Source organism: Chrysochloris asiatica, unplaced genomic scaffold, assembly GCF_000296735.1.
Source record: "Chrysochloris asiatica unplaced genomic scaffold, ChrAsi1.0 scaffold00023, whole genome shotgun sequence".
NCBI lineage: Eukaryota > Metazoa > Chordata > Mammalia > Afrosoricida > Chrysochloridae > Chrysochloris > Chrysochloris asiatica.
The window spans coordinates 16,105,508-16,120,706 of NW_006408541.1; the positions used below are offsets into that span (position 1 = coordinate 16,105,508).

Consider the following 15,199-nt stretch of genomic DNA (forward strand, 5'->3'; position numbering starts at 1 on the left):
CCCGCACCGAAGGTGGACAGCCTCGGTCCTGGCTGGACCAGCGCCTACCACGAGCACCAGAGGTCAGTGTCTCGGAGGCACAAGGTGTGTGAATTCTGCCTCAGTGGAGCAGGCAGAGTGGTAGGAGGTCAGAGAGCACTCCTGAAACCCTCTCCTCATCTGTCCCCTAACGCCGCCTTTAAAAAGAAATCATTTCTATTTTTTAAATGTAAAAACATACACAGCTGACTCTTACACAGCATGGATCTGAACTGCCTGGGCCCACTTACACCAGGCTACTGCGGTGACGTCAGACGTTCGCGTCAGTAGTTCCCCTCTGAAGTAACCGCCTCCCGTCACCCTGCCATCACTCCTGACTGGAGAAACGCACACACGGCATTTTAGGGGGATCCTCGTAAACTTCGTTTACTGCAGTTGTTGTTAAGTGCTGTTGAGTTGGTACCGACTCATAGCGACCCTGTATAGGGTTTCCAAAGAGCGGCTGGTGAACTTGAACTGCCAACCTTGCAGTCCAAAGTGACGTTGCTGTTCAGTGTATTAACCCACAGCGCCACACCATGACTCCAGCAGCAACATGAAAAAGAATCCACATAGAAGTTCAAACCCAGGTTGTTCAAGGAAGGGTAAACAAAATGTGGATTCTTGACAGCATTGCATCTGACTCCCACATTGTTCAAAGGTCAACTGTTCAGCAGAGCAAAATCTCAACTAGCAAAAGGGCCTCACTGTCTTATGGCATGGACAAGCACAGACCCTTTGGGTCCTCACTGTTTCACAGGGCAGATGCTTTGGTTTAGTGTTGAAAGCATGTTCTGAGGGTCTTCACAGGGCTTTTGGAAGGTGGCTAGCTTAGGACTCTCAGATCTACCCTCTCCTGCCCCTTCTCACCTCTGACCACAAGGCAGTGTTTGGAGGGCTTGGCTGCTAGCTCAAGTAGGAAAGAAAGCAGGAAGATGGGGTGTGGAGAGGGACTTGGGGCAGAGGTTCCTGCTTCTGGCTGGTTAGCACCGCTCAGGTTCCTTCAGTACAACCCGGATAAGATGTTGCCAAGTTCCACAAGATCAATTTGCTGACTTTTCTTTTCCAGCTGCCACTGCAGGAAGCTCAGCTTCATGCAGTGCGGGCCCCTCTCTCTCTTTTTACCTCTGCACCCACAGTTCTAGAAGGGTGCTGAGTCAGTGGTAGGCCCTCACATAACCTCAGGCCCCAGGTGATGCAAATGGCTAATACTGTCGGCTACTAACTGAAAGAAGGTTTGCAGTCTACCCAGAGGCCCCTTGGAAGAAAGCCCTAGTGATCTACCTCAGAAGAATCAATCCTTGGCAATGCTCCGGAGCACAGTTCTGCTTGGACACACATGGGGCCACCATGAGCTGAGGCTGACTAGATGGCATACTATCGAACCAGTTAAGTAAGCCAATGAATCCACTATTTATTTTTAAGTCAGTTTGCAACTGAAGCAAGCCTAATGGTAGATATGGGTCTCTGGCTCCTAAATTCCTTCCTGCAGGTCCCCATCCTTCTGCTGGGTTGGTCATGCTTGGACTTCTGGGAGGCTAAGAGCTTTTTGTGTGTGGACTAGTCTGGCTATCCTATTTCTAAGAGTGTTTTGGAGAGCTGAAAGACACTGCATGGGACCACCAAATCCTGTTTAGCCATTATCCATTCCTTATCAACCCTCCCCTTCCATCCCCCATGATCTAGCCAACCATCCATCTAATCATTGGTACCCATCCTTCGATCTGTTCAGGACTCTTTCAGTTGCACGTGAATGAAAATACCAACTCAGAGTGGCTTAGCCTAAATGAAAAGAAAATTGTCTCCAGAGAGTTTTAAATGGATCCTGCTTCAGGCACAGCTGGATCTAGGTGATCAAATGACTTTCTCCTGTGTGCCTGAGTCTCAGACAGGCTCTTGCATGTTGTGACAAAGATGGCACCAAGAACCTTTCAGCAAAACCAAACCAACAGAAAGAGAATACCTCTTTCACAGTTTGTTGCTGATGTTGCTGTAGGTGCAAGTCAATTCCAACTTATAGCAACCCTGTGCACAGCAGAATGAAACGCTGCCTGGTCCTGCCACAGCCTCACAATCATTGCTAAGTTTGAGCCCATTATCACAGACACTGTGTCGTTGAAAGTCTTCCTCTTCTTCGTAGTAGTTTTGGCAAACGCCCCAGGATTGTCTCATTTGCCTACCTGCATCATCAACTTTCCATGGAACCAGATTTAGGGCTGGATCCCTCATGAGCAGAAAGTTAAGAAGGGCTGGTCCCCCAAAGGGAAAATCAGCAAAGTGTTACTAAAATAAGGGAAAATAGGACTTGAGCTAGAAAATATAATGGACTTCTCTTCCAATGATGGAACGTTATTTTCTGATGGGTGGGAAATAAGTCAAGGATTGACTGTAGGGCACACGGAGAGACATCTGAAGAAGTTCGGAGGACATCATGCACCGTTGCTGCCCATGGAGGACCTAGCAAGACCTGGATCAATTGGATTTGGATCCTAAAATAAAGACAGGCTTTTCCCTCCATCATATCAGTGAGCATGGGGTCTTGGAGCTATAATCTCTGGTGAATAGAAAGCCGTCACCAAGCATGAGCTCAGCTCTCCCTGTAGACATCCTGAGCTCCCTATGGGCAGGTACTGTTGGTTTCACCCCCAGAATCAAGCACAGAGCCTGACAAGAAATGGAATCCCATTGTAGATGGGACAGGAAGAAGAATGGGTGTATGATTAACATCACCGTCTGATTGATGATTGGGTGGGTACATGAAGATTTGGATAGATGACTGAATAGATGGTTAGTTGTATGTGGGGGTAGATGACTGACAAGATGGTTGAGCAATTGGAAGATGGATAAAAGGCTGGGTGGCTGGAACAGATCGAAGGATGGGTACCAATGATTAGATGGAGCTCAACCAGGAGAAGAAAGAAGGGGGGGGGAGGGGAGAAGATTGAGCTGATCCAAGCTGATGAACTTGACCTATGCATATGAATGCAGTGACACAAAAGAGGCGATAAATCCTTACAGCAAGAAACATTCCCACCCCCTCCACACACAGAGTAGACAGAGAGGGGCAACTTGGACATTGGATACCCAAATGGGGAGGGAGGGACTACAAAGGCAAGAAGTAACTGGCTTACAAGCCTTCAAGAGGGAACCTAGAGCTAGGGGGCATGGAGGAAGGCAGAATCACCAGTGAGTACTATCCAATCTGTCTAGGTGGAGCTGATGAAAAGAAATACAGATGGGTAACGCGCAATACTGTAGTGATTAATGGTTATCAAGATGGATTGTGAGTGTTGGAAATGCAAGGGTAGATGTTTTGTAGCAAGGAAAAGAGTGATTATTTCTCCAGTCTAGGAGCGGAGGTCTCTGGGACCACCAACGGACCCCACCCAGAGAACCGGAGATGCCTGAGATGGAGACAGAGATGATGACATGGAGGGATGAAGCGGCTGGGGACTTTGGATCCAGAGAGGGAGAGGAACTGTGGGCCGAACACTGAGGGGGTGGAGGTAGTGTAGAGCACGGGCTTCTAGGATATGCCCTTTGGTCGGAAGACGATGCATGGAGGGGATTGGAACCATGGCAATGTAATGATATACGATGGAATGAATATGGAACTGAGGTTCTCTCGTGTAAACTATTATATAATTCACAATAAAACATTAAAATTTTTTTTTTTTTTCAAATAAAGGAACAAAATCTATGAAATGTTAGGTTCTACATAAGTAAACTCAGCAGCTCCTTTTTTGGATCATTTTTGTAAATATATTATACAACTTTTGCCAGTTTAACTTTTTACAGGTGTACAACTTATTGATGATAATTATGTTAATCTGCTATATAACCATCCCTTAATCAATGTGATTTTTTTCATCACCTCAATCTGAAATTCAGTGCTCCATAAGCAATAACTTTCGCTTTCTCTCTCCCATCCACCTCTGGTAGCCACTAATAAACTTTGGTCTCCATATTCCATATTAAAAAAAAAAAAAAAAAGAGTAGTAAGAAAGCAGCCACGCTTCACTGGCCTTCAAAATGTAAACGTGGTTTTATTTAATGCCTTTTATCCATCACAAAGTACTGCGCCCTTCCCACTGCTTCCCTCTTCCCTAGAAAACAAGATGGCAGCATAAGGCACGTGAGCTGTCCACATGACATCAGTTAAAGGTCTCTGAAAATAAGCAAGAGTCTCCCCGACAGCCCCAAATCGCCTCCCTCACTAATGTTCAAAGAATGATTGTCCCCCTAAAGCACAACTTGGAGAAGAGAGCGCTTAAATTAGAACTGTGAACCATCCCACATGCCAGTTTTTAAAAAAAAAACAACCAAACCAACAACTAAGAAAGCCAACAACACAGGTAACAAGAGCATAATACCGGAGTAATGCGATTAGTCCATAAATTAAAAAGAAAAAGAAAAAGAAACTTGCCCCCTGCTCACCCCAGCCCTCCCCTAAGTCAGCAATGCCTTGCTTTTGTTCTGTGAGTCTTGTAGAGAAGTCTGGACTCTGAGTCAGCCCTCTGTCCCCAAGTCAAATGGCCTGAAGCTAACTTTGAGCGCCTTGCCTCTCAGGACCCTTGTTTGGACAGAAAGAACAGCTTCAGCGATGGTTTGCAGCCGAGGCCATTCTCCTGGTGTCCGGCATCTGCTGCTCGGTGGGGAGGCAGGAAGGCGTGGGGCCTGGGTGGGTGCCATGCAGCTGGTGATGCGGGTGGAGAGGGTGCTGGCTCTGCTATAAATACTCCAGCTCCAAGGCATGCCTCAGTGCCTCCAGGTCCGCGTGGCAGGATATCCGCCAGAAAGGCATATTGTGCTGGAACACAAGACATCAGTCACCAAGTTACATCCTGCTCCCTGCGCCCGCAGCCCCTGAGACCCCTATATTCCTGGCTGGTCCCTATGTGGCTAGGGCCCACTAGTATCATGCACTGTTTCTGTTTAGCCAGTTTCTGTTGCTGTTGTGAGATGCCCTTGAATCAATTCCAATTTATTCCTTTTGGAAGCACACTGCCAGGCCTCTAGGTGGGTTTGAACTGCCAACCTTTCGACTTGTAGTCAAGTGCTCAGTCGCTTGTGCCACCCAGGGACTTCCTTGCTTATAGGACCGGAATTTAGCAGCATCATGCCCAGATACAGGATATGAGACAGGATTGTTCTAAGATAATTCCCGCCCTGTTTGCCAGGGATTGGGCTGGAGGTGTCATGTGACCGGTTCACGCCAATGAGGAAGCTCGTTAGGGGATTCTGGGTAAAGTGTTTCTCCGAGACTCCAGCGAAAGGTGCCCGAGGAGAATTCCCTTCCTCCTCTCCTTCCCTTTCTTGTAACCTACTCCTCACTTACTGACTATCCTGTTATCTGACGTTTTGCATTTATGATAATAGTGAAAACCAAACACAACTACTATCTGCTATTTTGGAGTCTTGGTATGGCATGGTAGAATAAACACTAGACTGCTAATCACGAGGTAGACCGTTCCAACCCACCAGTCACTCCTTGGAAACCTTATACAGGGTCATTATGAGTTGGAACGGAGGACTTGAAGGTACTTAACAACAATCTGCTACTTTGCATATTAATGGTGTACAGCTGGAAGTAAGGAATGCCAAGGTGTGAGGTGAGAGCAACACTGCTGTGATGGTGAAGGTTATGTGTCACCTGGGTTGGGCCATGACTCTCAGTGGTTTGGCAGTTATGCAATGATGTAATCTGACAGTTAAATTATGATGCAATCTGGCAGTTATACAATGATGCAATCTGGCAATTATGTAATGATGTAATCTGGCAGTCATGCAATGATGCAATCTGGCAGTCATGTAATGATGCAATCTGGTAGTCATGTAATGATGCAATCTGGAAGTCATGCAATGATGTAATCTGGCAGTCGTGCAATGCTGTAGCTCTTTTGCGATTTGATGTAGTCATCCTCCATTTTTGCACAACGCTGATTTTCACAAAATGACCTGGCCTTTGGAACCTAACCATGTTGCTAAGTGAGGAATGGTGTAATCCTTCTTGGTCTCACGGGCATCACTGTATGTAAGCTTGTTTCCTTCACAGCTTTCCTTGTGTCTGTGGAGGTACACGGAGTCTGCTTCCTCCCCCATGAACATGATAGACCTTCTTACACACTCATAGCGCTTCCATGGAAGGTAATTTCATTTTGTGATGAGTGCTATGAAGGAAATGGAACCGAAGGAGAGGGCAGAAACAGCCGGTTATGTGTGACTACGTTTCCTAGGTGGGTTCAGAAGGCCTCTCAGTTGTTAGCTGCCGTTGGTTGAGTGGCTTTAGACTCATAGCAACCTCACGTGACACAGTAGAACTGCTCCAGAGGGTTTTCTTTACATTTATAGGAGCAGATCGCCTAGTCTGGTCTCTTGTGGAGCAACTGAGTGGGTTTGAACTGCCAACCCTTTTGGCGCGTAGCCAAGTGCTTAACCATTGTGCCACCAGGACTCCTGAGGGGTGATATTTAAGCGGGACCTGAAGGACAAGAAGGAGGGAGCCATGCAAGGAGCTAGGGGAAGAGCAGTCTTGATCCAGAAGACACTGCAAGTGCAAAATCCCTGAGGAGGGCTCTTGCCCAGAGTGCTGCGTTCACCACTGACACCCAGCACATAGTAGGTGCTCAAGAAACATGTGTGGAAGGAGTGAAAGAAGGCAGGAAACATGGAAGGTGAATTTCTCAGGCAAAGCCTCCATGGACATAGCATTTCTATTTTGTTCTGTTGGATCTAAGCAACTCCCAGCTGCAAGGAAGCAGCCAGCCATCAATCCTGGATGATCCATGCAGTATCTCCAAACCCTTCTAGCTTGTCCCCGCTCCTCACCCTCTCCTTTTCCCACCCAAGCCTGCCTCCTGAGCCCACTTCAACTGCAAGATGGCTCTGGTGGCCGCCTAACCAACCTCAGCCCTTTTCAAAGATGTGAGAAAATGAGCAAAGGACAGAAACACTTGGCCTCCCTCATCCTGGGTCTGGCAGCTCTGAGTGCCAGTGGATTTATTGCTCGTGGTGAGGTGGAGACAAATGGCCCACTAAAATGGAGACATTAACAACAATGCCAGCAGGAATCACCTAGGAGGTCCTTTGTCCTTCTGTCGTATTTCACGTTGCCCAGCAGCCTGGGCTAATGGCTCTCACCCATCATGCCAGAGGGCAGCCGGGACAGCCTTGTCTCAGGGTAAATTTTAGGGGAACTTGGGGGTGTCCTTGTCTTCTTAGGTGGACTTGGTGGGCAAACCTCTTCCTCTACCTGCCAGATATATGGAGTAAGGGAGCCTGCCTGTACCAGGTATGTACCTCAGGCAAAACAACGAAGCTCTCTGAGCCTCCAATTCACCCTCTATAAAGCGGGATGTGAGGCTATCCACCAGGTAGGGGGTACTTGAGGACGAAACACAGTGATGCTGCCATCAGTAATAAGGAATAGTGGTTAAAGACCTGGGGTTAGGGTGGGCACCCCTCCGGGGTCAGCTCCAGCACTGCCAACTGTCCAACTGTGACTGACTGCTGGCTGCCCCCAGCATAGGTCTCTCCTGCTCTCCCAGAAGGATCCTCCAGGTTTAATCTGGGTGCATGGCCGCTGACAATAAAGCCTTCATCTCCCTGCTTCCCTTACAGCAAGGTGGGATCCCATGGTTAAAGAATGCCCCGTGGGACTGGAACCGTCTGCCTAGATCTGGCTCCCCTCCCCATCCCCACTGGCTGGAATGTGGACATGAGGGTGCTGGGGGTGTCCAGGGCCCATGGAACAAGAAGAAGGAAGGTGCCTGGGTGGCCCACTCCCATGATGCCCTGGGCGGCCCTGACTCCTGCTGCCACAGAGGGAGAGAACCCCCACTGGTGTTTAAGCTGCTTGGCATCCCCGGCCCCTGCCAGAATCAACACGACAGCCCCATCATATTCCATAGCACCTGTGGTGTGATGAACACAGAGATAAGAAACAAAACTAGAGGTGCCCCAGTGTGCCTCCTACTGCTCCCCACTTGCCTGACCTCCGTGGCAATCACCCTGGCTGTCTGCAGACCTGTGCATGCACTGATTCCTCTCACTAATGTCCTTCCCCTGACACTGCTCAGATGTCACCTTGCAAGAGGCCGGCCTCTCTGTTTCCCACACTCTAATTCCCACACACCTGTCACTCCAGGCACAGTAATTACACTTTTGAGTTTACTGCTTGTCTCTGTTCACTGCGGGATCCCAGTGCCTGGAATAGCACCGGGTACATAGTAGATGCTTAGCTAACAGAGCCAACACATCAGCTGGAGATATGAAGAAGCACCAGCATACTGCTGTTGCATGACAAGATGGGACAATAGCCTCAAGAAAGAATAGAGAAGGGACTTCTGCCCTCAGGAAGAAACACTGAAGGAGGAGCCCTGCACGCTGGGTTGGGCTGAGGGAACAGAACATGCAAATGTCTGTCAGAGTCCCTGTCTCAGGACCCTCAGGCCTCCCCTCTTCTGTGGGTTTTCACATGCTGAGGCCTGTCACATTTTGGCATTTCCTTGGGATTAGTTGCTGAATAGGAAAAGGGGAAACCAGGTCCCCTAGTTAAGTTCTGTGACATTAACAATCCCCTTCCCAGGCCCTGGGTGGGGGTGGCAGGGTCTCTGAAATGCTGTTGACAGAACCAGACCCAGGACCTCAGCAGCTGTTTCTTTTCCAAGAACAGAGCTGTGGCCGGCCACCAGATCCCTTGGCCCTCTCCTCACGAGCCCGACATGACAAATGCAGGATTTTCTTTTTCATTAGCTTAATGCTGTCTTTATTAACTGGGAAGGGTTCCTGGAACATACGATCAGCCAGGATGAAATAAAACACACACCATCCCCAGCCAGCCCACCAGCCCTGATGTGTGTCCCAGGGCCCCGAGCAGCCATCCCAGAAACAATCCAGGGTTACCAGCGGCAGCGGCCAGAGGCCCAGGGTGGGATTTGCAGAAGGAAATTACTCAGGATGCTTCTGTGATTTGTAAATGTGAATGGACTGGCCTGCAAAGATCCATGGGAAGAGAAGACCTGTGGTGTGGAGAGCTTTAGCAAACTATAAAACTCAGATAGTTGGACAGACAGAAGTACCTTCTTAGCTCCTTGCTCCTCTTCCACGCCATCTCCGATTACTACATAGACGGCCTTGCGGCCGAATCTCTGCATTATGCGCTCAAAACAGCTCTCTTTCCCTGTAAACACAGAGGAAGGAAAGAGAAAAAGACGCTCCCTGAGGGCCAAGGGCCAGTTCCCTGGAGTCGGTTCTACCTCTTGGTGACCCCACATGTGTCAGAGTAGAACTGTGCTCCGTAGGGTTTCCTTTTGTTTTCAAACTTCTTATTGTGATTTGGGTGGAAGTTTAAGGAGCAAATTAGGTTCCATTCAACAATTCAGACACATTTTGCCTTGTGACACTGACTGCCATTTGCACAGCGTCATTCTCCGCGCGTCTTCCCTTTGTTTCCTGTTTCCATCCCTTCTTCTTTCCTACCCGTCCCTTCTTTTTGAGCTTCCTCCCCGGGCCTATGCTACCCTTTTGATCTCCTATGATTGACAGCTCTAAGGAGTGTGCACGTCCCTGGTGTCCTTGCTCAGCTTACAGGCTCGTCTGATGTCTAGCTTAAAGTAGAGATACAGGGGCTTCAAGAGTTTTCAATAGTTGAAAGAAAGGAGAAGATTACTAGGCCCTTCTTTGGAGATGCCTCTGGGTAGACCTGATCCTCCAACCTTTTGGTAGCAGCTGAGCAGGTTTACTGTTTGCATCATCTAGAGACTCCCCCACTGGTCTATGGTGAGTGTATTTCCCTACCCCATTGATACTGGGCTTGGCCATGTGATTGGTAGAATGTTAGGAACTTGGCATGAGAAACCTGTGTGGTGCTCAGTCTGGCCTCCTTCACTTGTGCCCTTTGTCTGATGGCCACTGGTCCATAATGAGAGATTTGAACAGAATTTAGAGTCAAGCCCAGCAGAGTCCCATCTGGTCCAGGGACCCATGAGTGAGAAAGAAAAGCTTGTTCTTGCAAGCCACTGAGTGTTGGAGATGTTTGTCATACAGCATTATCAGAGCAGAAACGACATTTCCTAGCTTTCCTGTGGTCATGTGACACAGCTAGGGCCCCTTCTGAGTCTTGGCCTGAAGATACCAGGCAGTCACTGGGATGACAATGTGGTGGAAACTCAGGCTCGAGTCTGTAGATGGGAATAAAACCAGTTGGGATGATGGGAAAATAGAATGAGAAGGATCCAGGCTCCTGGGTCATTCCACCAGCCTGGTCTGTGACCCAGGAGAGAAACAACCTGTGACTCTTATGTATATCCTGGGAGTGTTTGTTACAGCAGCTCTGCGTGTAACCTAATGAATACGCGTTTATCCTAACAGATTTCTCTAGAAGCACAGGGATAGGCAAGTAGGTTGTGAGGACTGTTTTGGGGACTCATGCCCTTGAGCAAGCTCCTTAAACGTCCATACCCAGGATGGAATGCTAACCCCACCCTACTTCCTTGCATCACCCTGTGGTCTGGCATCTCCCTACCTGTTTTGGTTGCACTGTAGATGTTCTCAATAGGAAACACGGAACCCAATCCATACAGCAGCACCTTGGCCAGCGCAGGAATTAGTTGAGTGGTGGTGACCAGTACGTTGACACAATTGGGCCTGAGGACAAAGGAGACTGTGGATCAGAACCAGAAGGTCCAGGGCCAGGCCAGGCCTCTCTGCAGCAGGATTCTGACGTGAGTGGGCCTCTGGTGCTCTCGCTACGTCATCTCTATTTGTTCAGCACAGTGTCAAGCATGTAGTAGGCACTCCCGAATGATTTGAATGGATGGATGGATGAAGGCAGGAAGAAGAAAATGGGCAGTGGTTGGTGGGTGGATGGAGGGATGGGCAGATGGAGAGGTGGGTGGATGGACAGCTGGTCTCCTGTGCATTCTGGAGGTCAGCTGCCAGTGAAATCAGGGCCCGATGGTCCTCTCACTGTGCCTTTCCATTAAGCTTGCAGCTGCTGGACACAATGAGATGTAATATGGGTGCAAAACTTTTCTTTTTACCAAAGCAAATGTTTATTGCGAGGGTGGCACATAGGCACAGCTGCAAGGCCTGGGCAGATAATGTAAATGAAGGGCATGGATAAGTGTAAGACAGCAAGGTGGGGTGGGGACTGCGGTAGACTGGAGAGCAGAGGCTAGTTTGGATCTTTTGAGAATCCAGAAGCCTGGAGTTGTGTGTGAACATTCCCAGTCTTTGGGATATAATCTGAGTTAAATGGACTCCTGGTGTGGCTCTGTTGGACAAACACCAGGCTGTGAACCACAAAGTGAGCAGTTCAAACCCACCAACTGCTCCTTGGAATCCTACAGCGGGTCACTATGAATCACAAGTACTTAACAACACCATGAGTTAACTAAAACATAGCAGTATGGATTCAGCTTGCGAGCTGCCATTTTGTAATCGTTCATTTACTAAATTGGGAGATTTCTTTGATGCTAGTGCAGGGGAATCATTTGTTCTGTGGCACAGATAACCTGACTTAAGAACAGGAGGACTTTTATTGCAATGAAAACAATGAAAGTTGGCCGTCTTCTCCTCACTTAGGAACCTACCAGAGTATCTGAGACGTCCTATAAAAACATTACCAGACACTGTGCTGGGACTGGTGGGTATTTTGGGCAAGAGAGAAGGGGACAAGATGGACTTCTATACAAATATGCCGGGCACTGATAAATTTCTGTAGCTATTTGCTTGGCTGTGTGCCAAGGTGGTCACGATACCTTGTGTCTGTAAAGTGAGAACTGAGGCATTCCATCCCCTGACTGTGGAAATGGAGGGCCCACCACCCTAGCCTGGGCAGTATGGAAGAAAACAGGGGCTCCAGCTTACCTGGAGTTGATGAGGTTTAGTGCCTTCAGGGAATGGGTCAGCCAGAGATCAGTCAACGCTTCGAGCTCAGCTCTGAGTTGTAGCCAGGTCTCTCTTTTGGGCGCTCCTATCAAGCCTATGGACAAAGGAAATAAAAATGTGGCACCCCATCTTAGGGGTAGGCAAGGGGACTCTAGCCATGCATCCTGAGGGTTCAAATCATGACACCAAAGGTCAATTTTAATCTAGTGGTTCCTCTTAATCTTAACCTGGGGTAGGTTCAGCAATTCATCCACTGACCCATCCACCAATCCACCCACCCACCCACCGACACCCCATCTACCATCCAATCCGTCCACTGACCCACCATCTACCACCCCACCCACACACCTACCCACCATCTACCATCCCATCCACTGACTCACCATCTACCACCCCATCCATCCACTGACCTACCATCTACCACCCCATCCATCCACTGACCTACCATCTACCACCCCATCCATCCACTGACCCACTCATCTACCACCCCATCCATCCACTGACCTACCATCTACCACCCCATCCATCCACTGACCTACCATCTACCACCCCATCCATCCACTGACTCACTATCTACCACCCCATTCATCCACTGACCCACCATCTACCACCCCATCCATCCACTGACCCACCATCTACCATCCCATCTACCCACTGATCTACCATCTACCACTCCATCCATCCGATGACCCACTCAACTATCTATCCACCTATCTATTTACCTTCCCACCCACCATCCTCCCCCATCTCCATCCACCCACTGGTCCATTCATCTATCCACTATTCACATGCCCCTTCCTCTCTGCCTCCATCTGTTCATCCATTGGTCTACCCATCCATTCATCCCTCTATTCCATCTACCCACTCACCCACCCACCATCCCCTCTCCCATCTATCCACCTACCCACTATCCCCTCTCCCCTCCTTCCCTGCCTCCATCCATTCGTCCATTGGTCTATCCATCCACGGATCCACCATCCACTTTGGCCTTCCTTCCACCAAAGAATTCAGGAGTGCCTACCTTGTTCTGTGTGCTTGACCTTGTTCTGAACATGTGGAGTTGAAAAACCCTACAAATTGTGGCATTACACTATTATGACGTGGACAGAATTATTCATAATATTAAAAATATGAATGGCTAATGTTTATTGAGCACTTACTATATAAAGCATCCTGTGCTTTTTAATGGTTTATTTAATTTCATTAAAATGTTATTTTGTTGTTGTTGAGAATACATACATAGAAAGATATAGGACCCTTCTTGAATGTGTGTGTTATCCTTGCTAATCTCTGTATTGTTCCAATTTTATTTTTACTCTATTTTTATAATGACCCTGGAGGTAGACACTACTTTAATTTCCATTTTGCTGGTGAAGAAACAGGTTTTGTGAGGTCCACTGACTTGCTCACAATTGGTTGGGTAGGAAACAGTGGATTCATGTTTGCCACCCTGGCAGCCGAGCTCCAGAGCTCGCTCTTCAGATGTTCTTAGGTCTGAGTCGTTTCCTCAGCCTTGCAGTGCCTTAAGCTCAAGTGTACACTCCATAGTATGATCCTGCCGCTTCTTAGGTTGGAGTGTCATCTCTTGCATCTTTGCTCACATCCTTGCATTCCTAGCCTAGTGGTCTCCTCTGTGTTCCTTGAAACACCAAGTGTGTTCCTGCCTCAGGACCTTTGCACATCCCGTTTCAGATGCTGGACCACTCTTCTCATCTCATCTCCCCTTTATGGCTGACTTGAATCCTTCACACTTCACACATAGGCCTTGTCTTAAATGCCATTTATCCTGGAAGGCTTTAATCTCTCTTCTTTATGGCATTTCTCTCATCTCTAACTGAAGATGTGTGTGGTTCACCTCTATCTTAGGCTGTCAGCCTTGGGAGAGCAGGCCTCACCATCACAGTCCTAACCCCTAGAGCAGGGCGAAGCATGCTTGCTGCTGAATCATAGTGGGAAAGAAAATCAATTCATTGGGACAAAATGTTATTCATGTGCCTATGCTGCTTAGGCATCTTCTTTACTTCAAACGCACCAGCTGTCCAGACGCCTCCTGTGTCCTTCAGGGCCTCTGACATCACTCTCAACCCGGCCCACCACGGGAGTCTGCTGGCTCCGCCCCTAAGCTTTCTCATCAGACTTGGCCTCCTCTCCCCGCCCCTCAAAGCCCAGGTAACAACAGCAGCATACAGGGAACACTTCTGTGGACCAGGTATCGCTCCAGGTGTCTTCCAGGTGTTCATTCATTCTCATACCTATGACATTAATCTCAGGAGTTGAGCAGCATCATTGCTCCCATTTTACAGATGAGAAAATGGAGGAACAGAGAGGTCAGTTAAGCTGCTTCAGGTTACACAGGAATGGAGACTATGAAATCAAGCAAAGATTGGCTTACGCATCTTCTGACTTAAGCAGCTTCCTTTTTTTAGCTTGTATTCTGTCTCTCTATTCAGCTCACCCACTAGGGCCCCCCACTTTGAAATCTTGGGCTCTGAGGACACCCCTAGACTGGAGGCTTCAGCCCTGCACCCCACCAGCCTTAGAATGCAGAAGCAGGCTCTGCAGTTGTTTTTGGTGGGGGGTTTGCTTGCACCTCTCCAGCTGTGAGCTTCTCTGCCTTCTGACACCTCAGGTGATTTCCCCTCAGCAGCTCTGGGCATTTCCTGGGGCTTAACCTGGATGGGGCGTAGACTTCCTCTCTGCCTCCCCGGCCCCAAACACATCTTGCTCCTAAGAAATCCCAGGGTGAGCAGTGAGGACGACCTGACCCGAGCTCAGCATGCCACTCCTGTAATCCATGGACTTGGATTTGAGTGGTTGCGGAAGGTGGTGCCATGGGCAGAAGATGGGCTGTGTGATGCTGTTGGGGTTACTTAACCTCTCTGATCTCAGTTTCTGCTTCACATACCACGGATTCTAAAAGCACCTAACGTTTGTGGAATGTGAGCTACTCCAAGGGAAAATGAGGGGTAATGAGCACAGACTCTGGAATTGTTGTTGTTGTTGTTAGGTGCCATCGAGTCGGTACCGACCCACAGCGACCTTATGCACAGCAGAATAAAACACTGCGCAATCCTGGGCCAACTTCACTACTGTTGCCATTCTTGAGTCCATTGATGCTGCCACTTGGCCAGTCTATCTCGTTGGGGGTCTTCCTCTTTTCCTCTGACCCTCCACCTTACCAGTGACTGCTCCCTCCTGACAATATGTCCAAAGTATGAGAGATGAAGTTTGGTCATCTTGGCCTCTAAGGAGCACTCTGGCTGTACTTCTTCCAAAATGGATCTATTGG

General features: G+C 48.6%; 1 protein-coding gene across 2 annotated transcripts in view; it reads right to left on the bottom strand.

Moving 5' to 3' along the window:
* Positions 1 to 4,747: 4,747 nt before the first annotated feature.
* The window catches only part of EYA2 (eyes absent homolog 2 (Drosophila)), a 233,985-nt gene continuing 223,533 nt past the window's right edge, over positions 4,748 to 15,199 (bottom strand). For both annotated transcript variants that reach the window (XM_006839219.1, XM_006839218.1), the window contains 4 exons: positions 11,890 to 12,004; positions 10,544 to 10,665; positions 9,099 to 9,199; positions 4,748 to 4,828 (listed from right to left, as the gene is read on the bottom strand). In XM_006839219.1, coding sequence (XP_006839282.1) covers positions 4,748 to 4,828; positions 9,099 to 9,199; positions 10,544 to 10,665; positions 11,890 to 12,004 — 419 coding nt within the window. The remainder of the gene's footprint in view (positions 4,829 to 9,098; positions 9,200 to 10,543; positions 10,666 to 11,889; positions 12,005 to 15,199) is intronic.